Below are 26,697 nucleotides of genomic sequence, written 5' to 3'. Positions count from 1 at the left end.
AGGCTTTACACAGTTTCACACGAAACCCAGACAAAGGGACTGTAACCTGCCACAATGGAGGAAAACATGGATGAATCGCAGAGCCAGAAAGGTAGGCGCGACCAGTAACTTGTACATTTTTATCTTCCATCAGCTGCTCCTGTTTGTCATTGTTCTGCTCCACCATCCATCTCAGTATCATGGGATTCCTTTGTGTGAGTTGTGGGCAGAGAAAGAAGACGGCGTTCATGCCCTGCAGAAAAAAAAGGGAAAAAAAAAAAAAAGCTTTAATTTCTGTGTAACACTGAATATGAATATTTCCTTCATGGAGGGTCCAGAAAGACCATTTGTTGTTCAGAGCAGAAATGAACAAAAACAGACTATGAATTTTAATGTCTGGTCCTGATAACACCTCCCGATCACGAGTGGCTTTTTCCGCCCTGTGCTCCATGAATGGATGCTTAAATAAACAGATTGTCTGGGTAAAAGATGAGGAGAGATGACAGACACTGTCATTGAGGGTTGAGCTGTTTTGGAGGCTGAATGGACAGATGGACGGACAGATGGATGGATGCATGGATGGATGGATGGAGGAGGTGGGAGTGGCTGTGGGGGAGGAATGGGGGAGAAGAGGGTGATAGAAAGGAGGGAGAGTGGGGTAAAACCTTGAAATAAAGAGTAAAAATCAGAGGGAGGGGGATAAGTGGGGCAGTGATTGATGCTTCCATTGGGATTTTCTTTGTTAGCCTCCATTGTTGATGCTTCACGCTTGTCTGAGCGCCTTTTCCTCTTCTCTCTCCCTTGCTCTCTGCACGTCTCCCCCCTTTTCTTTGCCGTCTGCGTCCCTCCCTCTCCTTTCCCTCCATTTTCTTCATATCGCTCAATCACATGCCCTCTCCCTGTTTTTCCATCTCAGAAAACAAACGGATGCAGCCAGAAAATCTTGTCTGGAATTTTTTTTTTCTGTATTTTGGCTCATCTTCATCTCCTCTCCATCACAGACTTCCCTCTCCTTCCTTTTATCCCCCTTTCTCTTCTTCTATCGTTTTGTCCAGATTACCTGTAAATCTGATTTAGTCTCTCGGACTTCCTGATGGATTTTTCCAGATGGCATTTTAATGAGTTTAAGCATCTTTCCAGGATTATAATTATTATTACAGTATTTATTATTGTTATTGTTGGGGGTCTGAATGGGCGTGTCCGTCTTCCTCATCGCACCTTCTCGGATAAATCAGACGATTTTTTATCGCCATTCGAACAGATTGATAATGATGAATGAAAAATGTTGATGGAAAATCATCAGTTATTTAAAAATATCACTGTTTTAATGATCATTAAGACTGTTTCTATGGTAACAGTGTTAAGGCATTGTCGTCTGTTGTGTGATTGGCAGACTTGTGCGTTCTTTCTGGAAGAAACCCGCTCCAGCCAATCAGAGAGCTGAATGGGGAGACATGGTGTTTCATTTCAGCCACTTTTCTTTCTTTTTTCCTTTTTCTTCCCCTCGCTTTCACCCCCTCTTCTTCTGTTCGTCCATTTAACCGGTTTCCATCCTGAATGTTGGAGCAGAACTCTCCATCTTCTTTTTCTCTTTACGCCCTGCTTTGGTTTCATTCCCACTGACCTCGCCCTAGTTTCCCCCCAGTTGTGAAAAACAGAGCTGACAGAACACAGGTGTATTAATAAGGCAGATCAGGTGAAAAGAGGGGCGACAAAAATCAATAGATTTAAGAAAGAAATGTGTTTGATGCTTGGATTTTTCTTTTCTTTTCTCACATCTGTGGGTTCAGGAGTTTTAAAATGTCCCAATTTTTAATGATTCTTGCATTTAATGATAACCGGCTGAGCTGATGACTTGTTGGTGAAATTATCTTGCAGTTATCATCAATCAATCAATTACTCTGTTCAACATAATCCAACATTCTGGTGATAATTGTGTTTGTAGAGGCTCAGCTAACATTCGCCATCACTGAGCAGAGATAAATCACACTTCATTTGTTAACCCCTTAACACCTGAATTTGTTTACACTTACATAAAAACTAATTGAATATATCGGTGTGTAACCGGAGAAGAGCGATGCAACTCAGGATACTGCATAGAGCCCAAACATGTAGCCCCAAACCGGCTTTAAAAACATAGAAAGGATGCGTCTCAATTTTGTCCTAATGTAAAACCAGAATTGGTGATTTTACACACTGCTTTTGGTCTTGTGAAAAAATACAAAAATATTGGGATGATGTTTTATTTGAAATGCAAAAAATTTTGCAGAAGGATTTTGAACTCAACCCACTTTCCTTTCTTCTTGGTCTTTCCAGTTGCCAAAAACACATATATATGTATATATATATATATATATACATATATATAAGAAGAAACTGTATAATAAGAATATAGAAACCATTTCTTGACTGTATCATACAATATTTTACTTTATATTTAATTTGTAACTGATGTTTCTATAACTCCCAGCTTTTGTGTGTGTGTGTGTGTGTGTGCATGTATGTGTGTTTTAAATTTTTAATATTGTTGTTTGTTCTTTTCTGTTGTTAATGGTGTCCTGCTTTTTGTATCTGTGTATGTACACTTATTGATTAAAACAAATAATTAAAAGAATACAGGAAAAAAAAATCCAGAAAAATAAAAAATAATAAAAAGACTGGAATAAAACTAAGCACGATTAAATAATTTACTAACTGTGAATATAAATAAATCATGTAAAAAAGATTCTTATGTAAAAAAATAATTTTTTTACACTTGAAGTGGTTTGTCACTACTTTGGTCCAACAGACATGAAGGGGTTATTCAGTTTAAAGCAAACTTATCCAACATACTTTAGATTAAAATAAAGTTTGTTATTGAGCTTAAAGAAAATAAGAGTCTGGATTTACCTCTTAGCAGGTTTTTTCTCCATCTGCACCGCTTTGGTGTTTCATGCAGGCGCTTCAGAACTCGTCAACATGAAGAAATAAAAGTACAAATCAGTTTGATTTAAAGTTGCGATGGTTTCTTCACATCTGAACTAGCTTACAGGCTGCCTGGAGCCTGAAATTCTACACCTGGCTGTCTCACCTGGGTCCTCGAATGCTCAGTCAGCAAGTTTCAGCTGTTGTCCATGCTCAGTCACTGGTTAGCTTTACTGGAGTTGAACCTCATGTTAGAACATGACAGCAAACTGACTTGTGGTGTTATTTTTAGAGACTTTGAACCATTAACGCCGGTACATCAACTTTAAGCTGATAAAACAAAAATAAAGATAAAATACACCAGAGACGAGTGATACACGAGGACATTAAATTTCCTCAAATTATCTGTGATAAAAGAGTGACGGCCAGAAGAATAGATAAGCTAATTAGAATTTCAAAGCAATATTCTGCCTTAAAAAATTCTCAATTAAAATAAAATAAAATAAAATAAAATAAAATAGAATAAAATAAAATAAAATAAAATAAAATAAAATAAAATAAAATGAAATGAAATGAAATGAAATGAAATGAAATAAAATAAAATAAATCTGACACAGTGAAAAATTATTTATATCTCAGTTCCTCCAAAAATATCTTCAGCTGTTTGCTCAGGTGAAAATCTGTTTATTTCACTTAAATTTCTCAGTGTTTATTTGGTTTCTCGTCATTTTCAGATCATCATGATGTTATCATGAGAGATGTTGAAATATTTGCTAATTCTTCTCATTGTCATGATGTGCTGATCTGCAGCAGACACTAGGTTTTATGGGAATTGCTCAGATGAACTTGGAGTTGATTTCTGTCCGCCACACGACTCATTTAACCTCCGTGTTCATCAGTAAAAGTAATGAAGTAGTTTCAATGATCCAGTGGCTGAAGGAAGGTGGTCCTCCTGTCCTGACCCTGCTCTCTGGTCCTGAACAGGAAAACAATAGGTCTAATAGGTCTGTTGTTGTTAATGAGTGCTGTGTTTACAGGAAGCTGAAGGTGACAATAAAATGTAAAGCTGCAGCAGGTTGATCTGACGGAAATGTGCTGAGGTCTGTTTGCTTGATATGGTGATGTTTGATCTGTAGGATGAAGTTTCTTCTTATTAACCAGCTGATGGGAAGAGTGTTTCTCCAGGAAACAGCTGCATAGGTAATGAACAGAGGGGAGTTAAACTTGTGAGGCGTGTTGATAAATGAGCTTTCAGATCAGTCTGGTCTGCATCTGGTTTGTGCTTTTAGCTGGAATTTATGGTTCTTCGTAAAACTTGCAGCTGAAATATCTTTAATTACTTAGTTTTTATTTATTGCAGAGGTCTGAGTGAAAGCTAACAGCTATCCTGTAACTGATAGTGGACATTGAACGCTTGCCTGATGCGCATTTCATTATTATGACCACTAATAGAAAGGAACTTAATGGAGGGAGGAATAAGTCAATACAAATTGGCTTTGCAGGCCAACAGAAGGGAAGGAGGGAGGATACAGATACCAGCAGAGGAGCATCTCCTTTCTTTTTTTTTTTTATCTCTCTGAAGATAATTTCATAACAGTTCACTGACACAAGACATAAAATCTGCTTTAGTTTTGCGGCGTTTCACCTTCACACAACGAACAGATGGCTGAAAACTGTGAGAAGGAGGTTAGCTCTAACTAGAACTGTTACCCATGATGTTACACTTACATCCAGCTATCAGACTGCACTCTGTTATGTTTGCTTTCTAAACCCTCAGAAAATGGGACAAATTAGCGCTCGCATCGACTCGGTAAGCGTGTGTTTGCTGCGTGTTTGCTGCATCCAGTTCCAAATCCTCCCTCTCTGTGAAACAACAAGCGATGCTGCTGTCACCAAGCCTTGGCAGCTTCGCCCGTTTTCTCCGTTTCATGGAGTCGCTCCAACCTCAGTCTGAGGATGACATCATCACCACAGTCTGTCTCTGAGCTGGAGGAGGGAGTGGTCCAGGTTCTGCTTGTACATCACTACAGAAACACCGAAACAACGTTGTTTCTTTCAATCTTCATCTTAAGAAAATTCTGCTTGGGTCGAGGTCCCTCCTCTGGTCACAATGCCTTCACAATGATCATTTTTATGGTCCTGAAACTGGAGCAAAGCTACAAGATTTATGGCTGCACTGTTTCTGTTCTACTTGTGTTTGTATTAATGGTTCCTGGTTGCACACTGAGAACTATAATCATAAACCTTTAACTAGTTTTTCACTCATTTTAGTTATTGTGAGGCTTTTTTTTTTTTTTTTTTGGCAGAATTTAGAGATCTCACAAACTTGAAAGCATTCATTTTATGTGAAAAAGAAAAAGACTTAAAGTGAATGCACATTTGAATATTTAGTCTACTTTTATGATTTAAGCTAAAATTAAAGCAGCTTATTAGGTCATTTTGCAGCTGGACACAACAACAAACCCAGTTTTTATTTAGCCATGGTTTAATTGTCCACAGAAGGGCATTTATATTCCCACATGTAGATAAAGACTCTTGCTTATAAGTTTATTTGCTGTCCCTTTACAGGTACAGCAGCTAGCTGTTTGTTTTTTTTCTGTTTGGGTTTCACTGTGTACTCTAAGAAACATGTCTGATCGATGCAGATTATATCCTGGCATTAAATAACCAGAATATTTTGTTGTGAAATGTATGGATATGTCTGATATTCCTAATTTGGAAAATTTATTTGCATTATGTGTCATGTTGCGTTCACAGAATGATACCAAAGTGGAAAAAGCAAACAAAAGTACCTCTGACAGCAACATGTTCCCTCATCTTATCTTCTCACTGCACATTGTTGGAAAGTTTTAGAAATAACTAATTTGTTCAGAAATGACACACTGTTCATACAAAACGTGAATAATTGATCACTCTTAAGTGTTCAGACTAAATCCAAGTTTACAGTCAAGATTGCTTAGTTTCACAATTAATCACAGTATTAAATGCCACAATTAATCATGAAGATTTCTCAATGACTCAATTTTGTCTTTGATAGGATCATGCCTTAACCATAACGGTAAATCAGCGCATCTTGCACATAGAATGAAAACAAAGTTATGTGATATATATTGAATTGAAGTCATTGTGAAACCATCCTTTAAATGAAAGGCTGGAAAACTGTCAGAATCTTCATATAAAAAGGAGGATAAAATGATTTTTGGTCAATTTGGTTCTGTGTTGTACCAAGGCATCTTTTGGCAAATTCCAATTTTTAAAAAAAATGGCATTATTAATAAGTTCATCGTATGTAATGTAAAAAATTATTGCACATAAAGCACAGTAATTCTACATATTAAATTTTTACCTAAATGCATTAAGCCCTAATTAAAAGTTAAAGACTTAGGAGTGCTCATGTGATTTTACACATTTATAATGTTGGAAAATGAACACAGAACAATAAAAATAACCCTAAATTAGTCATTGTTTCTATGGCAACAATGATACCAAGAAAATCTGTTATTATAACATCCTTAGTTTACAGTGAGGTTTACAGCTCCAACATTAGAATGCAAATTGAGGAATAAAATATATCTATCTATCTATCTATCTATGTATATATGTATCTATGTATCTATCTATCAATCATCTATCTATCTATCTATCTATCTATCTATCTATCTATCTATCTATCTATCTATCTATCTATCTAGAATAGTAAAAAAATGGTTGAAAAAAAGAAAAGGTTAAAAAAAAAAAACAACAGAAAAACCTGTATTATAACTGTGCAGGTAAATGACCACCACTTCCTCTTTCACTATACCTCATGGTTCAGGTTCCATGTCCTGAAGTTGACAGTCCTGTATTGATCACCTCTCTGAAAAATGGAAAGACTATTACATTCACAAACGAAAAACATTTGGAAAATGGCTGCTCTCTTGTATTTTTGCTGAGCCACTGTTGGGGCTGTAGGGTGTTCTGGCTGAGGATGATGAACAATATCAGTACAAAGGAGTGTCTGTACGCTGGTGTATTGATCGCTTACTCTGCTGTGCTCCATTCATTCCTCCTGTAACACCTGGATCGTCTTGCAGGTGAATGATATGTGTGACAGGAGCTGTTAATGTGCTGGTATCGGCTGAAGTTAGTGTGTCAGTGTTTTCATCTCACTGAGCAATGGACACAGGGATGGAGAGGAAAGGAGGGATTTATGGATGAACACACAATTTGATTGGCAGTTAGGAGAATCATGCCAGCTGAGGCTGCTGCCTTTATCTGTGTGTCACAGAAGATAAATAGAAAATCACCTCCTTTAATTTTCTTTAGATTTAAAACATAAAATACCAAGTTTTGCAACCTGTTACAATGCCTCATCTGCACTGCTTTGATTTCCTCCTGTGTTTAGATCTATATTAACCACATCTACGTCTTTATGCTGCAGAGAATCTGAACTTGTCATTTTCTGTTAGACTTTGACTCCTGGGTGCATCTTCAGGCCACTTTGTGTGTTTTTCTCTGTATTTGTGTGACAGAGCTCAGTAATCCTCTCAGAGCTGAGACGTAGTGATCTACACAAACACACACACACACACACACACACACACACACACACACACACACACACACACACACACACACACACACACACACACACACACACACACACACACACACACACACACACTCAGCTGTTGTATTGGTCTGTTAGGCAATCAGGCTAGACAGTCATGTCCAAATTGCTGCCTAATGAGCAGCAAGGCTCAGTGGGAAAGTGCATTTGTCAGAAAACTCACCACAAACATTTGGGACTCATCATTCCTCAATTATTTACATTTTGTTGAAGGAGACGTCTTCATATCAAAGAGCCGATGCAGCCCCTTTAAACACACATCTTCTTGAAACTTCAATAGCATCAATGGATGCATCCACACCGAGGACTGGGTTTAATTGGGAAGACAATTCTGAAATTTCCTATTGAAATTTCCCATTGGTTTGGACCAAAGTGCCTTGACAGCATTGTGCGGTATGTAAATTTCTAAAGTCTGGTTTCTGCACTAATCTTACCAGTATTATTATTTCACAAGAAGTGTTGATCTCTGGGTCTAACAGAAACTCTGTTATATGCAGATATGTGGCTGTTAAATTAGTAAAATGTGTCCTTTATGTGCAGAATCTGGTCCACCTTCAGAAAGCTGACAGATTTAGAGCCCAACGCATGAAATGGAGTAGTACCACTGGAAACCATGGGGGCAGTGTTAATCAGTTTAGCTGATCCATGACCTGCAAAAAGAACAAAGGAGAAGAAAAAGAGACGTCTTTAATTGCTGCAAGGACCACTCCCATCTCTGTGTTGTCACCTTTCATCTACCTCTCTGAAAATGTTCCTCTTCTTGATTTTGTCCATTGTTGGATGGTGGATGTATTACCAAAAACAACATGTCAACTAAAGGACACATGGAAGTTCAAGGGCAATGGCATTTTTAAAAAAGCGCCTCTTAATGCATGTAGAGGGAGTAGTAATGGGCTTTAAGGATGCATTCACACCAGTATGGTCCAGGGGACTTAATCTGAGAAAATTTGCACCATGCTTTGGTTTAGTTTGCTTTCACACTGCACTTTATGCAAACGGATCAAACTGTGGAGTGAAAAAATATGTAAAACTACAATCTGACATCAAATTATTTACATACAAAACTTTACTTATTATAATAGGATATAAATTCAGCGTGTATCCATCAATTGGCTCTAACTGCTGCATTCCAAACTTTAACTAACTGGCGAGAGGTAGATTTGATCCAAAACCAGTCCACTGGCTTTCACATTCACATATCATACTGCTAGTAATGACATAAATCTCCTCTGTGAATTGTCTGTACTCTCTCTTAGGGTGCATTCACATCAGGATAGTCCACTAGACTCAGTTCGTTCGGGGACTCGGCTCAGCTGTAAAGGGGTGTAGCCATTCAGACCGAGATTGTGTTCACACACACACACACATATATATATAGATATATATATATATATATATATCTATATATATCATTCATTCATTCATTCATTCATTTTCCGAACCGCTTATTCCAATTCAGGGTCGCGGGGAAGCTGGAGCCTATCCCAGCCGGCTTTGGGCGACAGGCAGGGTACACCCTGGACAGCTCGCCAGTCCATCGCAGTCTATATATATCTATCTATCTATATATATATATATATATATATATCCCAAGTCCCAAAAGTGGAGCTGCACTAGTATTTAGCAAAAGAGAGTACACAACCAGTTCGAAGAAGAAAACTCCATTGTAAGTTAGACATAGAGCACAAAACTACACTGTTTTGGGTTTTTATTTGGTCTCATGCAAGTATCCTGCAGAAATACACTGCAACAATGGAGCAGTATGAACACAGACAAGACAGAAGACTCTTAACGCGATCACTATGTATTTAGCCACAATGCAATACTAAGTCAAATGCAGAAAGTAACTTTTTTTGTAGTATGCTTCCTGTATTTGGTCCACTTGAAATGCGCCGAGATCTGCGTTTGTAGGTGGACTGAGTCCGCTTCTTTGGTCTGAAACAGAATTTCTTTGTGCATTCACAGCTCTCCAAACGAAGCAGACTTTCCGAGCAAACAAACTCGGATTCAATTCAAAAAGGCTGATGTGAATGTGCCCTTAGAGATGGGTGAGAAGCTTGGTCATCCAAAAGGAGGTCATAGTAGAATTGAACCACATCCAAAGGAGACAGATGAGGTTGCATGGGCATCTGGTTTGTATGCCTCCTGGATGCATCTCTGGTGAGGTTTTCCAGGCATGTTCCACCATGAAGAGGCTGTGGGGAAGACCCAGGACATACTGGAGGAATACATGTCTTGGCTGGCCGAGGAATGCTTTCGGATCTTACCAGGGAGCTTGAAAAATTTGCCAGAAAATGGGAAGTTTAGGTTTCTTTTCTATTCGGTGACCCCCCCCCTGGATAAACTCAAGCTCAGCTGGATGAATGGATGGTTGGTTGGTTGGATGGTTGGTTGGATGGATGGATGGATGGATGGATGGATGGATGGATGGATGGATGGATGGATGGATAGATAGATGGTGGAGACCCACAAGTATCTTAACATACAAAAGAGCACTCCAACACATGACAAGGAGGGTTTCCAATTGTCTCATAAGATCACATCTCTGAGTAACTAAGTGTTCCTCAAAAAACTGGAATGCATGATTTAAAATCTGGAATTATTTCGTGTCAGCAGCACAACAGTAGAACAATTCAAAGCAAAAAATCCCACCATGCCTGAATCACCTGGATAGCCTCCAGCCATCCAAGTGACTGCCTACCCCCAAATCCTGCAAGAGACGGTATAAAGATCCTCTTCAATGGACAACAAGCCTTTGCAGGGCTTGGTGATCTGATCCCCGGTTGCTGAAGATAACCCAACCAGAAACTATTTTAACTGCATTTCACTTCAGTGATGAAATAAATCTATGTCATAACATTTCAGTCACGTTTTTTTTTTTTTTTTTTTTTTTGTGGTGAAAACAGATTCTCGAGGTCACCAAAGGTTACTATGACAGGCAGTGATTACAGTAATCTGTTCAGAAATCCATTTGAATTTGAGCTCCAGTTTTTTTTTCTGATCAGCTTCTCACAAGTAATCTGTTATTATTACAATAAAGCAGTAACGTGAACATAAGATGATCGGATCATCCAGGGATTTGACCCATGATATTACTTTTTTTTTTATCATTCAGGGTAAGTAAATTATTTTAGTTATTTAGAGTTTTACTATGTATATATATATATATATATATATATATATATATATATATATATATATATATATATATATATATATATATATATATATATATATATATATTTATATATATATATATATATATATTGCTTATATATCTTTGTTCATTAAAAATGCATATTTTTATTTAGTTTATTATATTTGTTGTAATGTAGATGTTACTGTTTTTTTTTTTTTTAACTTTTTGTTAAGGAATAAAAACCTATTCACAAAAACATGAAGCTCAATTAATAAAACAAAGTAAATGAATATTAAATAATATACTAGATAAAATGTACATAACTAAATTGGGAAATATTAGGCATAAAGTTAACATAAAATGCATGCTGATAAAGACTTACGAACAAATAAAATACATGTATACAAATATATTTAGTGTTTTTCCATCCATAATGGAGCTGTTAAAGATCAAACATCAAAATAAAATGTTGGACATCAGAACCATGTTTGGAGAACACCATCTGTCCCCGTTTTTTTTTTTTTAAACATCATAAAATGTGACATGTACTGGGCAGTGATGGACAACCTGATCTACCCTGCAGTGATTTCATATAATGGAGGACAGAATGGATGTTTGCTGCAGTCTCATGTGAAAATATTTCTCTCCTCCTGAACAAAGAAAGCAGCCGCACATCCAGAGACGCAGCCGCCTGTGTTCAGCCTGTCCCACTTTTTACCAGGTCACTGGGTCTCTCCTGCGTTTAAAGCCCAAATATGGAAATATGACGAGGATTATAACATTGCTGAAATTCAGGACACACACACACACACACACACACACACACACACACACACACACACACACACACACACACACACACACACACACACACACACACACACACACATTTGCTGTCAGACACACAACTGCAGAGTCAGACACATGCAGATATTTACAGATAATGAAAATATTTTGTTGCAACATGATGCACAACCTCCCCCACTGCACACACAGGCTCATAACACATTTATATCACAGCATCGAACTCCTCCTCTCGGTGCTCGTCCATCTGCCTCAGATCTGAGATGAATGCTTCTCTGTGTGTGAATGTTGGAGCCACATGGACACAGACTGACTCAGATCTGCACAAATACACTAAATTAGCATGAGCCTCCGCTGTGATCAACATTTTATTAAATGGAGTCAGTCGGTGCAAAATGGGATCTTCCTACTGGGTACAGCGGCCATCTTTGTTCCTGTGTTACCGCCTCACAATCAGAGGAGAAACGCAATGGACATGAACGTCTTCATTTCCGCAAACTGAGACAAAAACCCACAAAGAGAACAGATGAAAAAATGGATGCTCTGTTTGTGCGTGTGTGTGTGTGTGTGTAAAGAATTTGCATCAGTGTGACTGTAGCATTCAGAGCCTTGCTGTTGCCATGACAACGCTACAGGCAAAGTGGGTCAGCAGGCTCCTGCCACACCCCTGTTGGCATGGCAACTAGGCTGGTCAATTAAACCTGAGCTGCACGATGACTCACACGCACACACACACACACACACACACACACACACACACACACACACACACACACACACACACACACACACACACACACACACACACACACACACACACGCACACACACAGACACAAAGCAGGGAGGTGAATAAGTGAAGGAATGAACACATGAATACCTTCCTCTTGCTTCCTGTAGGTATTCTGATCAATCTGCATGTAGGATTTTACTGAAGATGAGACACATCAGGGTCTGCTGAATTAAATATATTCATATTATTCATAGATAAACAGTCTGTTGGGTGGAGCTGGGGAGGGATAAACAAACGGCAGACAACACAGCTGGATGTGATTTGTTGGTAAGCCTGTCAATCAAACTAACAAATATTTACAAATAGTACCTAACATTCCTGTCTTCCAAAAACATGTCTGTATCATCCCTTTAGAAGACATAAAGGAATGACAGCAGCTTTCTCGATCTGGAAACAAACATGAGGTTTTATTTGTCAGCTGTTAAAACTGCCATTTACAGCAGCACAATGCAAGTTTCTGGCCTAAAAATATGTATTCCTGACTTATTTTGATAACATTTATTATGTATATTCATGAAGTCATCACTGTTCTGCAGTGTCCCAAAGCTGAGATTTATTCACCGCATCACATGCCAGCAACTGGCAAAACCTTGGTCATGACTGATTCATCAAAGAAACACAATTGAACAGTATTCAAAGAGGCGAGTAAAAGAGAGAAAGAAAGAGACAGAGCAAAAGATAAGACTAGGTTCAACATTGGACTGACTTTTACTGGCAGGAGAGATCGCAGAGAAGAGACAGGATGAAAGATGGATGCTATATTAACGGTCATTAGGTGGCACCAAATTGAGGAAAACTGCCAAAGTTAATTGGTACTTCTTTAACTTGTTGGAACCAGTCATCCTCTGGCCTAGACTTGACAAATAAATACATATCATACTCAATATCCCCTCAAAGTACGTAACATGTTTTACACAGTTGGAAATCACAGTTTATTGAGATTTGAAAGCTGTATGCCACTTCATCCTACAATCATAACTGCTCATTTAGTAAACACTCATTTCAAACCAGTCCAAAATTGTAGTTACTGTGAGATACTATGCTTTAGTAGGAGATGATACCGCAGCATAAACACTCCTGTCACATCTTCAACGGTCTAATGAACATTGTCCAGTAAAATAGACGGTCCACATGTCTTTCATTCATAAGAAACAGTTTTATTTGAAAATGGCAGGATTTTAATTCTTAAAACCCAATTCCTCACAACCATGGCTTCAACACTCATGAGATATGGTCTTAATCCCATGTTACATTACGTTGCTTTACTGGTGTCCCCAGAGTATGTAGTTTGTGTGCTTAAATAATTTTATCAGAAAGAAGGAAAAAGGGGAAAACAATGTGTCATACTGAGACAAACTAAAAATTTTTGCATAGCTGTTAGAGCCAAGTGGAAGGGCTGGAGGCTGGGTTTTGTGGCTGAGACTGGCATACAGTCAATCAGGCAGGTCTTGACTACAATCACAATCGAGAGATCTCTAGTGGCGGTGAGAGAAACTGCACAAGAAGGGAAAAAAATGAAAAAGAAATTATTTAAGCTACACCATGATCCATTTGGAACACCAAACCAAGTGAGGTGATAACCAAAAACCAAATAGGAAATGTAACCTCTGTTAAAATCCATGCATATATGACAAATCTATCGTGTAACTGGGGCTCAGTGTTTGCTTTCAGATATAGCAACATCTGTAGAACCAGTTTCTTAGGACTCCTCTGTCTAAACACCTGAAACAACCATTGAACAAACATCTAATGAAGATGAGTTACTAAGCAAAATTACAAACTGAAAACTATTATTGAACTAATATTCAAATGTCCTCAACCAAAGCAGGTTTTTGGTATTAGTTCATGTGCACATATTGTTACACCTCGGCTCCACCGAAAGCGCAAGTGTCAAAGGTGGAAATGTAGCAAACGGCTATGGCAAGCTTTCCGCCTGGCACTGTCTCCCACCAGGAGTCTTTCAGAGCAGAGCATCTCTGCTGCAACTTGATTCTCAGTTTACTCCATCATATGAGAATTGCAACGTAGCACCACTGATGGTGGAATTAGGGGCATTTGAAGAGAGCAACAAACCAGAAAAATGTGATTTGGTTATTGTTAAAGGACTAAGAACTCTGATTGGTGGAACATTTACTGTATATTTATGTCACTAAATAGCTGCAAACATGTTTATTCTACATAACAATGCAAATGGAAAAAGGAGCTATGAGAAGTTGATGGTTGAGGAGGTTCAGGATCTCTTCACCGTATTTACCAAGAACGACATCCATCAAGATTTTGAGTTGGAAACAATTGTGTCTTGAAGATAAAGCTACCAGCTCGCAGAGTCAGAGAATGTAAGACCCACAGAAACGCAGGTATGGAAAATGGTAAAGAAACCAATGAAAGAGTAGAGAAGCCAAAGAACTGCAACAGCCAAACTGGAACTGAGTACCATACCAACATGTGGTATCACGTGACTGACTAGAATAAATTTTCTTTGTGATGAATTGGAAACATAAACCTTGCAGATTTACAGGAAAACTTTTACCCCTGGTAAATGAATCCTTGATAATAAGACTTTTGGAAATAATTAGAAAATCCCTGGTTAACTCGAATACAGACTTTATGTATTTTTTGCTAATGATACATCAGGGAAAAAGTCCAGCAGGAGAATATTTACTTCTTCTACTGTTACATTACATAATAGCATCACTATTAAACAAAGAGATGTGAGACATTAAAGACATTTTTATCTGACTGCAGCTTCACTAAAACCACAGGCAGCACAAGCGAGTCATTTGAAGGAGCTAGAATTGTTGGAGTATCATTCACAGCTACTGCAATTACATAATTTGGCAGGTGGAGGACTGTAATTAATGATCCCAACCACAAGAATGGTTCACAGTAACTCTTCACCAACACAAGACGCTGAACAGTAGCACAAACACTGAAGACTTAGATTTAATTTAGATGGAAGCAGCAAGCAGGACAATTAATTTTTGCTCCATCATGTCATGATGAAGGCCTTTGTGGAGAAATGTGATGAAGAGGAGGATGGGTTAAAGCTGCTGTTTGGAATACTATCATTGGTAGAAATTGGAGATAATATCAACATAATCTCTAAACTGGTTTATCAAAGATACATCAAGTTCATCATTCTGTCTTGTCGCAGCATCTTGTGTGATTTGCTGGTGGAAGTCAATGGAATCCTTTATATGATTCTTAGTTTAGAAAGAAAAAAGAACATCTAAAACAAAAAAAATCACAACGGGGTGTGTCAGGTTCAATCCACAGAACATGTTATCAACAATTTCTAAAGAGAGTCTTTTCTCCGTTTCTCGCCTCTGCAGGAGCTGACCATAAACAGCTCATGGAGTGATAACGAGGTTATTTTTTGAAAACTTTGTTGGCTGGATTCCTCCTGATTCATTCACTTAGTTGTAATTTTAATCTCAATAGCTGCAGCCAAAAGCGGCTGCTCTTACTGGGGTCCATACATGTATATGATTATACACACATACTATATACACTAGCAGTCAAAAGTTTGGACACACTTTTCTATTAAATCCAATGGTGAAGTGTTTCCAAACTTTTAATCGCTAGTGTACATGTGTATGCACACCTACCCATACATATACATGAATGGATATTCATATCCAGGGGTGTCTAACTTTGGTCCTCAAGGGCCACCGTCCTGCTGGTTGTTGATACATCCCCACTCCAACACATCTGACTCACACTACTGAGTCAATTGTGCAGAATGTTTTAGGCTGCTTGATCTATTTATTTTGAGTCAATTATTCCACTTATACATTCCTCTGTAAAGAAAAAAAACTTTCTGATTGTATTTTTTTTGGTTTTACATAATGTAAATGTAAATGAAACAGATTTTGGTCATTAAAATAAGTTCATCAGTAAATATCCTGGATACATGTGTATACTGGGCACAGATAAGGAGCTATAATAAAATATGAATGAGGTTCTCTGGTGAGCTGATTTTACTGATCAAGCTACTGTAGGTTAAAGGCTAAAGAAGTAGGAAATTTTCAGTAAAAATAATTAAAAACTTTCTCTTTTGTTGCCTGGGATTGAAGGAACTTTCACTCCAATCCATTCCATTTTCCAAACCAATTATTATAATTAAGGGTTGCGGGAAGCTGGAGCCCATCCCAACAGTCATATTGGGCGAGAGGCAGGGTACACCCTGGACAGGTCACCAGTCCATCACAGGGCAAGACAAGAGTTATCGAAAAGAATAACTTGCACTGTGTAGCTCCATACTAATTCCTGGTTTCTTAACCAATCATATGTGATTCCTCAAAGATGCCAGACAACAGCACAGCATTTGGCATATTATGTCAGTAAAGTTGAAGTAACATGCATGTATGGAAGCTCTCGAATGCCATCGAAAAGGGAGGGGGGGTGGGGGGGGGGGGGGGGGGGGGACATAATTCAGTTCATTATGTTTCTTTGTCTGAATGCTACTAATATTTATGTTTGAAAGAAATGGCCTCATTCGCCAATTGTTCATCTCAGTGAAATTTGTTTTTAAATCCTACTTACAAACTACAGAGATGGTGACATTTACCAAAACCTTCCTATGTTGGATTTGTTCCTAACCGAAACCGAATTTTATTTAACACTCAGGAGAACTCATGCAAACATCTGTTTGAACAAAATCAACATTTGTCTTGTTTTCTGCTGTTAAATCCATTTTTCAATTCAATTCAATTTAATTAAATTCAAATCCATTAAAATACAAATATAAAACTAAAGTTAGATTTTTAAATATAACTTTGGGTAAGTTATAAACATTATTTTCAGATAAATGGTGAGATGTTGCAGGTTGTGTCCAAACTTCATAACTGTTTTGACATCTAGCACGGTGGGTGTGGTGATTAGCACTGTGGCGTCACCACAAGAAGAGCTGCTGGGGTGAGCCTTGTCTGGCGAGGTTTGAACAGTGGCCTTTCTGTGTGGAGTTTGCATGTTCTCCCTGTTTATGCATGGGCTCTCTCTAGGTACTCCGGCTTTCTCCTCCCACCCACAAGACATGTTTATTGATAACTTCTCACATTTAAAGTGGAACTATTATGTGCATTTCAGGCTAATTTATTTTTATTTCTGAGACCAGAAGGGCTGGGATTGATCGAGTTATTGTCACAGATCGCTTTATTTACTTCAGGCCGACCCTCTCCGTAGGCTGTCAGATCAGCCTGTGGGCAAAACGAGTGGATTGAGACTCTTCCGCATTAAGCCCCGCCTCCCGCCACTGCACTACATCGGGAGCACGCACCGCACCTGCTTTCGCGTCATTGTAACATCTCATAAACAGAAGGATTCAGCTAATATGAACTCAGTAAAAAAACAAAATACAATGTCAACACATACAGCCCTACATGTTGGAACTTGAGTCAGACCCTGAAAACGTAGTGGAAAACAGCAACCCACAGCAATGATTGCAGAAGGATGTCTCTCTTTGGTCAACTCACCAGCCATCGTTGGAAATAACTTTATCCGACGTTTTCCACCCGCCTGATGTATTTGTACATGCCCTTGTTAACCAGTAGAAGGTAACCAATCACATAACCTTATCCCCCGGGACGTCACAAGGATTTTGAAGTAGAAAAAACTCTCTAAAACGACGCGCTTTTCGTCGCTATGGAAACCGAACAGAGAGCGTGCTGGAACTCAAACTCAAACTCAAACATGCGTTTAGGTGATAAAAAACGGTGCCGTTCACATGTCTGATGAGGATTCAACACTGTAACACTGTAGAAAGCTCAGAAAACTTGAAATACCATAATAGCACCCCTTTAAGTTGCTTTGGATAAAGCATCTGCCAATTGACTAACAGCCACGTAGTGTTATTTTGGGGTTTTCTACATGATGCAAACATGGCTTTTTGAAGATCTTATACCTCATTTCCCTTTTTTTCTATTGTAAAACTCTGCATTTCACTATTGTTTGCTCAATACCACACCATTGTTACCGGAAATAAACTGGTCACATGACCCCTTACCAGAGACTTGTAAATGCAAAAAAAGTGTTTCCATTACACTTCTGTGATATACTGAAAAAATGCCTCCTGAGAGCGTAAAAACGTTTTAGCGATATTTGAAAAGTTTTTTAATGTAGGCGTTTCCAATAGCATTTTTTTGTTGCAATATTTAGATTTAACGTTAATGCAGTCTTTATGTCATTTACAACTGTCCTCCCCCCCCAATTAAATTTCTATACCTCTTATTCCAGTTCAGGGTCACGAGGAGTCAATCCCAGTAGTTACTGAGTTGCACCTTTATGGTTGCAACTCTTCCTGTCACCTTCTCTGTTTATATTTTTTGTAGATTAAGCAGGACTTGGAAATAATAGAATTTAAAAAACATGCAGTTAGGGGATGAGCCACAATGTTTTGTTTTTTTTTAATGCTAAGAAAACATTAGAAATAATATCAAGTTTTAAACCTTAGCTGTGTACTGATGGAGCCATTGGAGCTGATTCAGACAGAGGCTTCTTCAGCTTTGGAAGCCAGGTGATAATACCTGCTAACAATAATGACTAAAGACTAATTTTCTTATTTATTTATTTATTTATTATGAAACAGCTTCATTTTCCTCTAGTTAATAATTGCCTAATAGAAATTATTAGTTAATCCTCCTGACCTTTTGCAATTTTTTTTATTCTTGGTTTAATTTAAGTTAAGTGATCCTGAAGCAATATGACAGCAAAGCAGCTGAACTCTGTTCTTGGATACGCATTTACGCAGACGATATGATGCTTTTAATATTATGGATTGGTTTTTATATGTTTGTCATTTTCATTTAATTTGATTTAATATTATTTTATTTTAATAAAACTTAATTGATAAATGGTTTTATATTAATTTCAGATGAAACGTTGATACAGAACCCACATTCTAATCCTGGGTGTGTAACGCTGAACCCCTGTGGATCCAACCACTGCTTTAAAAAGTGTGTTTGTCTATAATTTGTGTTTTATTATTTGGGAAACTTTTGGATCTGAGCAACGGTTTAACAGCAACAGTTTTGGCATCCGTTCACTGTGTGTGCCTCATCTCCTCATCTTTATAGCACGTCTCCATCATGGCGGTAAAATCACTTACAACTTAATTGTGTGTGTGTGCTTCCAGGCTGTAAGGAGTGCTGTGAGCGATGTGTGGGCAGTCTGCCCTGGGCGTCCCTCATCGCCACTGTTCTTCTCTACATGGGCGTGGCCCTGTTCTGTGGATGTGGCCACGAGGCTCTGAGCGGCACCGTCACCATCCTGCAGAATTACTTTGAGGTGATCAGAGCTCCTGGAGACACTCTGGATGTTTTCATCATGTGAGTGGAAGACGAGTGGTACTAAAGTTTGTATTTAATTCTGTTTGACAATAAATAACCTGCTGTTATTGTTGGTGGATGTTCATGTAATTTATCATTAAATAAGTTCAATAGAAAATGGCAAGTTAACTGATCTATGGTCATCTTTGCCACCCCCCTTCCCATCAACACAGCTAAAACATGTAAAGTTAACAAGTTTGTCCCCTTTTGGCTACCGTATTCAAAAATGGCGATGCAACATGGCCGCCTTCTGTTAGGTGCGACACCACCAATGCATTTTGAAATAACTCATTAAAAAGCCTAATGAGTTACATACTGTACCTTCAAAGGTTTTTATCCAGACTACATTAATATACATTAATATCTGATAATAAACCAGGTTAGGATCACCCGGTGGTAACTTTTGTCTCATGTTGCAGCAGTAATCACCTCCTTTTCTGTAATGACATACACAATTGTTTTTCCTATTTCTAATAACAATAATAGTAAACAATAACAAAAGAAAAAAAAAAATAGATGGAAGCTTGGTATAAGACTAATTTTTGGACCTAACCTAATTTTTGGAGTAACCCACCCAGGGTAATAAAATAAAATAGTAATAAAATAAAATAGTAATAATATTAATCATAATATGAAAAACAAATGAGCTCACTTGATATAGAATTATTAGTAATATTACCACTATTACAATAACAATGAAAGTCTTTCTGGGGGTAGGGCTAGATGTTGTGGTGTTCAAAGCATCATGATGATGTCAGTTATCTGCTGATGATGAGGAGGAAGGACCCACCCACCACCTCCTGAACCTTGTATTCCAGATCTCAGACGATATTTTGGCAGCTCCACATGCTGATTTAGCAGAAGATGTTCAGCTTCAAGTGTGCAAACAGCACTTACTGATCCAGTCAGACATGAAAACAGATAAATTACTATACTGACTGACTTACTGAGTGTGTGTGTATGTGTGTGTTTCCTCTCCAGCATCGACATCCTCAAGTACATCATTTATGGCCTTGCAGCTGGCTTCTTTGTGTTCGGAGTGCTGCTGCTGGTGGAGGGATTTTTCACCACTGGAGCCATCAGAGATCTGTATGGAGAATTTAAGATCACTGCCTGCGGACGCTGCCTGACTGCATTTGTAAGAAAAATAAACCCAACAATACAAAACCAATAGTAAATTCAGTCTATATCGTCACTACTGATTGTTCACTAATCAGCTAAAGTTGTTTGGGTGAAAATGAAGGTTTCTGTGTTTGCATGATCAAATATTCATTATTGTAACTACAGCTGCTTAGAAACGATGAATGCCTGCATGAATATGCTAATTAGCCACATGCTAGCGACATCTGTCTCAAGACTCAAGACTGGGGTGTTTTAATACCTCACTCCATTCATCTACTGTTTTTATCTTAAATAATAATCATTTTAATTGCTTAATAGCAAGTTCCTGCCCTCGAGGGCTACTATCCTGCAATGTTTTACATATTTTTCTGGTTTATCTCTTAAAATTCAAACATATGGATCATTAACTGGCTTGTGCTGAACTTGACACCCTGTTGCGGTGATCTATTAGCATTTGATTTGAATCAGGTCTCTTGGAGCAGGGAAACAAAGAAAACATGTAGGCTAGTGGCCATTTCCAGTGGCAGAAGAGCTTGAAGTAAAGATACTCTGAACTGACTGCTGCCTCTGGAGTTGATTTTATATTAAATTAAGACCATCACTGGATTATTAACATTATTTTAAATGTAGGTATTACTATCATACAGAATCACTTAATGCCGTTTGATATGTCAGAATGTTTGCTGTGCCAAAGATGTCCACCAGGAAGCGGGGGACAAGTATCAGGTTGTAGATTACAAGGTTTGGAGCATTGTTTTTACCACAAGGTGATGCAGTAGAGTCTCAGAAACTGTAAACATCAGACATTAAAGGGTTATTACCTCAGTTGTCTGTGCAGGATTTTCTCCATGTTTGACTCTGTCTGTGAAAGAGGTCATCACTTCAGCTCAGTAAGAGTTTTCCTCTTACATTTGTAACAGCATGAGAAATGCTTTCTAGTGCAGGACTCTAGAGAAAACACACACGCGCAGATACAGGTCTGCGGCAAAGTTAAAAGGGATCAGAATTTTGTTTTATTGGTTGAATGTGTGAAACCTAGATGATGTGATGACACATGAGCAGAAGTGGAGCTGGATCAGAGGGAATTTAGTACTTTTCAAAGCCTATGTTGTGTTTAAAAAGTTGTCTCACCTCCATTCACAGCTGATGTTCCTGGCCTACCTCTTCTTCCTGGTGTGGCTCGGAGTGACGGCATTTACCAGCCTGCCCGTCTTCATGTACTTTAACGTTTGGTCCATGTGTCAGAACACCAGCTCTGTGGAGGGAGCCAATCTTTGTCTGGACTTACGTCAATTTGGTACGTATGGATGGATGAATGGACTGACACACAGACAGATTGAGGAATGGACGGATGAGAGACACAAACTCTGCTTATGTTGATTTCAGGCTTTTGAATTTAGTATTCTTATTATTCTACAACTAAAGACCGACATGAACATTATGAAAACATATTCAGAGATGTTTTTTGTTTTTTAGAAAGGTTGGAAAATTGGTGGTCTAACATGTGAACCATCATTTTAGTCTCTTTAATCCGGTGATCAGGTCATTGATTTTTTTTTTCTATCCAGCTGCATCCATCCTACCTTCAGTTCAGTCTCTAACGTGATGCATCCATTGTCGTACTTCACTGTATAAACAGTATTTAAATCTAAGATGAACATTTTATACCCAACCAAGTCACAAGGCCACTTTCTAAATGGATGACAGATATTTTGTTTACCACACTTCCACATTTTCAACACATTATGATGATCAAAGCAGCTTTGTTATTTACAATCTGTATTGCACATACAGATGAAGATATATTGCAAAGCACCAGTGTTCAGACATCTTTACTGAGCTGTGAGGAGTTCCTGAGTTCAGATGAGGGAGGAAAGACCAGACGGAGATCCAGCCTTTCAGCTGGTTTTGGTCTGACTACATGGTGTAGATCATTAAAGAAAGCTTAGATTTCTTTCAATGATCTGCACCAACAACATAATCACAGAAAAGTTTAGCTTCATGTAATTATACTTAAGAGCTTCATCTGATCTAGTTCCAAATTTATTCAGTTTCACACGTGGTCCTTCCCTTATGTCCAGCAGTCAGAAGGGGCTTTTACCACTTATGCATCTGGAACTATGGAAGTTTTATTAATCACCATGTTATGAATAAAGCAATGAAACAGAAAAATATGGATAATAAATTTAAAAAAACCTGAGAAGCTCTGAATATGTTGAAGCTTTGACTGGCCTTTAGGATGGATTTAATGATGTACGGACAACCCTGCTCCAGTCTGAAGGCTGTTATTGATCCGTTAGAAAGGTTTACGAGAGGAATCCTTTTTCTTCTGAGACAGTTTTAAATAGGGACATGTTTCATTAACCATCAGATTTGAGGGCTGTCTCCATCTTGAGTAGTGGAAAGGGTGTCAGTGGGCCAATTTTCTCAGCATCCAATGATTACTGATAGAGCACATCCTCCAGATCTCCACAGGCAGGTTTGCGGTGACTCACCAAACACCAAATGGCAAGCATGATGGAAAAATCTGTGCAACAAGATCACCAAATTTCCAGAAAAAAAACTTCTTTATGTTCTGTAACCATTGCACAGCTCAGATAAGCATCAGAGATCTGTGAAGAGTCAGACCTCAGTAACACTGTTAACTGTGTGATGTAATGATGGAGGACAACATAGACTTATCCTAAAAAACACAATGCTGATGGACAAAATCAGAAGTAAAGGCATTACTTTCCATTATCATAGAGACCTGAAGACAGACAATATTGTGTGTGCAGCAGTATATCCAACACACACCAGTGTCATTGACAGAGATGACATCATATATGACGTGATCATAAATCCATAAATGGAAAAAGTGTCACATCTAATTTTGTGTAAACCAAACCACTTGTTTCCAACTCATAACTCTAATCAGCTGCTGCTGAGACAGAAGTAAAGAGCTAACACCCCCTCCTCTCAACCTTATGAACATTTTAAGCCAAACCAATTTGACACCATAGGTTGACATGGACCAAATTCTGAGACTGAGATGTGATCATTGCTGTAGAAAAGCGAACAAACAAAACATTGTAAATATTTAGCTTCTGATGTTGAAGCTGCAAAATGTTGTGCTGTAGACCAGCCTCAGCTACACAGTCAGTAATATCTATGGAGATGTACAGGCACAAATCAACTCTACAAGTAACTTACAAGTAAGTAAATTAATTCTACAGATCAGTAAATACAAGTGAGATTTGCAAATTTGTTGGACAAATGTACTTGTAAAATGAAATTGTGTTTTCTGACTCGTAAAATGTTTTCATAATTTTTATGACTTGCAAAACTGATCCATAATTGTAGATTTAATGTGTACTACACTTATTGTTAGCTCCAAATATTTAGATGCAAGTTACAAAACTTATGTTTCCATTTTAGCTCCACAGCATCCACATATTGTTAAATTTCACCAAATGCATCACATTCTTGAGAAAATTCCTGCCCAAAAGTGAGAAATAATTGTATTTTTCTCCAAAATCTCAAAGAAAAACCTTCCCAGATAGGATACATGTTTGAACTAATCTGGGCTGCTTTTGGCACTTACGGCTCAGTTGCAGCACTGCCAAGTGTTCTGTGGGCCTGAATTGGACCGGATGTCAGATGCCACCCTGGCTTGGATTATGACAAATCTCCTGTGGTCGCATGTGGTCCAGAAATCAGTTGTTGGTCTGGTCGTGTAAGTTTCGGCAGCCACACTCACATTTAGTCAAAGACTAATTTGGGCCAAATAAAAATGCATATTTTGGTTGTTTTGGGGCCAAACATGCTATCTGGGTTGGTGTTTGCTTATTCTAACCTGTACAGGCATGAGAATATATCTCATAATTCATAGCAGGCTTTTTCTGCAGAATAAGATCCCCTACAAACATTTAGGGCTGAAGATTTAGGCCCATTTTAGATTCTCTTGAGTCTTCAAGGTCTAGGACAGGGATCCTCAATCCTGGTCGTCAAGTGCCGGTGTCCTGCCGGCTTTCCAAATGTCCTGCTGCAACTCACCTGTTTCAAATCAATGTATATTTAGCAGACATGTTGCAGAGCTTGTCTGAGTCTGATGTGTTCCACAAGGGTCACTTTGGAAAACCTGCAGGACACTGGCCCTCGAGGACCAGGACTGAGGATACCTGGTCAAGGACAACACAACAAAATGGGTATTACAACATAAATGACACAGACTTCATTTGTAGATTTTAAAAAAGACAATTCTTAATATACGAACATGAAGAGTGATTCATTTTTGAATACATAAACTGGTTAATCATCTGTCAGAACTGAGGTTCATGTTTCCAATTATTCTCCATTCACTCTGCAGTGGTTTGCTTTCATTTAACATGATGTAATCTCAGGGCGGTCCACCATGTTGTTCTAAAACGAGGCTTCCTGTTGTGCTGCCATCTACTGTCCAACATGTGTAATTACAGCCTGTCGGTGTCATCATGGCATCTAATCAGCAGAGCAGGGAAAAAATCTGTGGGTTCAGAGAGAGCAGTGAGGCGTTCAGGGACTCTATCAGGAGGGTTTATTCCTCAGCTGTGTGTGCTGACAGTGCTTGTTTTAACCAGGAGCGGTAACCATCTCTGAGGAGAGAAAGGTGTGCACGGGATCTGAGAAGTTCTTCAAGATGTGTGAATCCAACGAGGTGAGAGGAGAGTGTGCAGGTATGAAGGTTTGTGTAAAAGAGCTGCTGTGACAGAAGTCTCACCTGTCTATTGTATTCCAGTTGGACCTGACCTTTCACCTGTTTGTGTGTGCGCTGGCGGGAGCAGGAGCTGCTGTCATTGCCATGGTGAGACCAAATCTCATTTGATTGGTTGCGAGCCTTGAGTTGCCATAGTTACTAAAAGAGCTAAAGAAGCTTTGAGCAGGAAACAGTGGAATACATGAATGAATGTGTTCATGAAGTCACCTGGACAACTTCATCCTTTCCTTTAAACTGTTGCTATAGCAACTATTATGTATGTGCAGACACTACTCACAGAATGACAGGAAAATTCATGTTATTTCAAAGCAAATTCGGCTTATACGATAAAACATAAAAGAAGTAGAAACTAAAGTACAATTAAATTAAAAGTACACAAAATTATAAAATAATAAAAAACTACATTAAAGTAATTAAAAGCAGTAGCCTGTTTAGGTGCATAAAAATATATATATTTTAACCTGATTTAAAAAGGTTAATGTTTGGTGAAATAAATATCAGAAGAAAAATATAAACAAACATAAATATTTACGGAAAAATCCAATTTCAAATAGCATGCTGGGTTCATATTCACCTTTCCTGCCAACTCCAGAACCTGGAACTTTTTCAGTCTTTGTTTGATAGAGGCCAACTCCCTCCTCTCAGCTGCCCCCCTTAACCGTGCAGGGGAACCTTACAAGTGGTGTCACATAAAATAAAGGTTTCCAGACCAGACAGGACTAAATATGAGTCATTCATTCCCCTCCTTCTCATTTTCCTCCTCAGGTCCACTTCCTGATGGCTCTGGCTGCTAACTGGGGCTACCTGAAGGACGCCAGCCGGATGCAGAAGTACGAGGACATCAAGTCGAAGGAGGAGCAGGAGCTGCATGACATCCACTCCACACGCTCCAAAGAACGCCTCAATGCCTACACATAAACACGCAGCCACCAGAAACGACGCGCACTTACCTGTCAGACACACACACACACACATTCAAACACACAGCCTAAGGAATTCTCAACACACACACTAGTCAAAATAAAACAAAGATGCATTCAAACATACAAATACAGACACGAGTAGGCAAACATTAGATGACAGATAAATGATGAAGTACAGACCGACTTGTCATCCTCATGTCTGCAGCGGATCGTTGGCTATGGTCTCCCGCCCCTCCATGTTTTATCAGCTTCTGCAGCTCCTGATGGATCTCCAGTAGCTTCAACGATGCAAATATTTAAATTTATAACCTTCAAAATTGAACCTAAAAATTGTAGAAATGAGCAGAAAAATGAGCAAACCTTAT

At 38.5% G+C, this 26,697-nt stretch overlaps 1 protein-coding gene across 1 annotated transcript; it reads left to right on the top strand.

Annotated features, from left to right (window-relative positions):
• Positions 1 to 54: 54 nt before the first annotated feature.
• On the top strand, positions 55 to 26,327 carry LOC306774757 (neuronal membrane glycoprotein M6-a-like; the record flags this gene model as incomplete). Its single annotated transcript, XM_079264921.1, has 7 exons — positions 55 to 91; positions 19,360 to 19,552; positions 20,534 to 20,690; positions 21,818 to 21,971; positions 25,273 to 25,349; positions 25,431 to 25,496; positions 26,175 to 26,327. 7 exons carry the CDS (start codon positions 55 to 57, stop codon positions 26,325 to 26,327), a joined length of 837 nt encoding a protein of 278 aa, XP_079121047.1.
• Positions 26,328 to 26,697: the final 370 nt, after the last annotated feature.

Source organism: Telmatherina bonti, assembly GCF_933228915.1.
Source record: "Telmatherina bonti genome assembly, chromosome: 3".
Lineage (NCBI taxonomy): Eukaryota > Metazoa > Chordata > Actinopteri > Atheriniformes > Telmatherinidae > Telmatherina > Telmatherina bonti.
The sequence above is the reverse complement of the archived record's forward strand: the minus strand, read 5'-3'. Positions and strand labels throughout refer to the sequence as shown.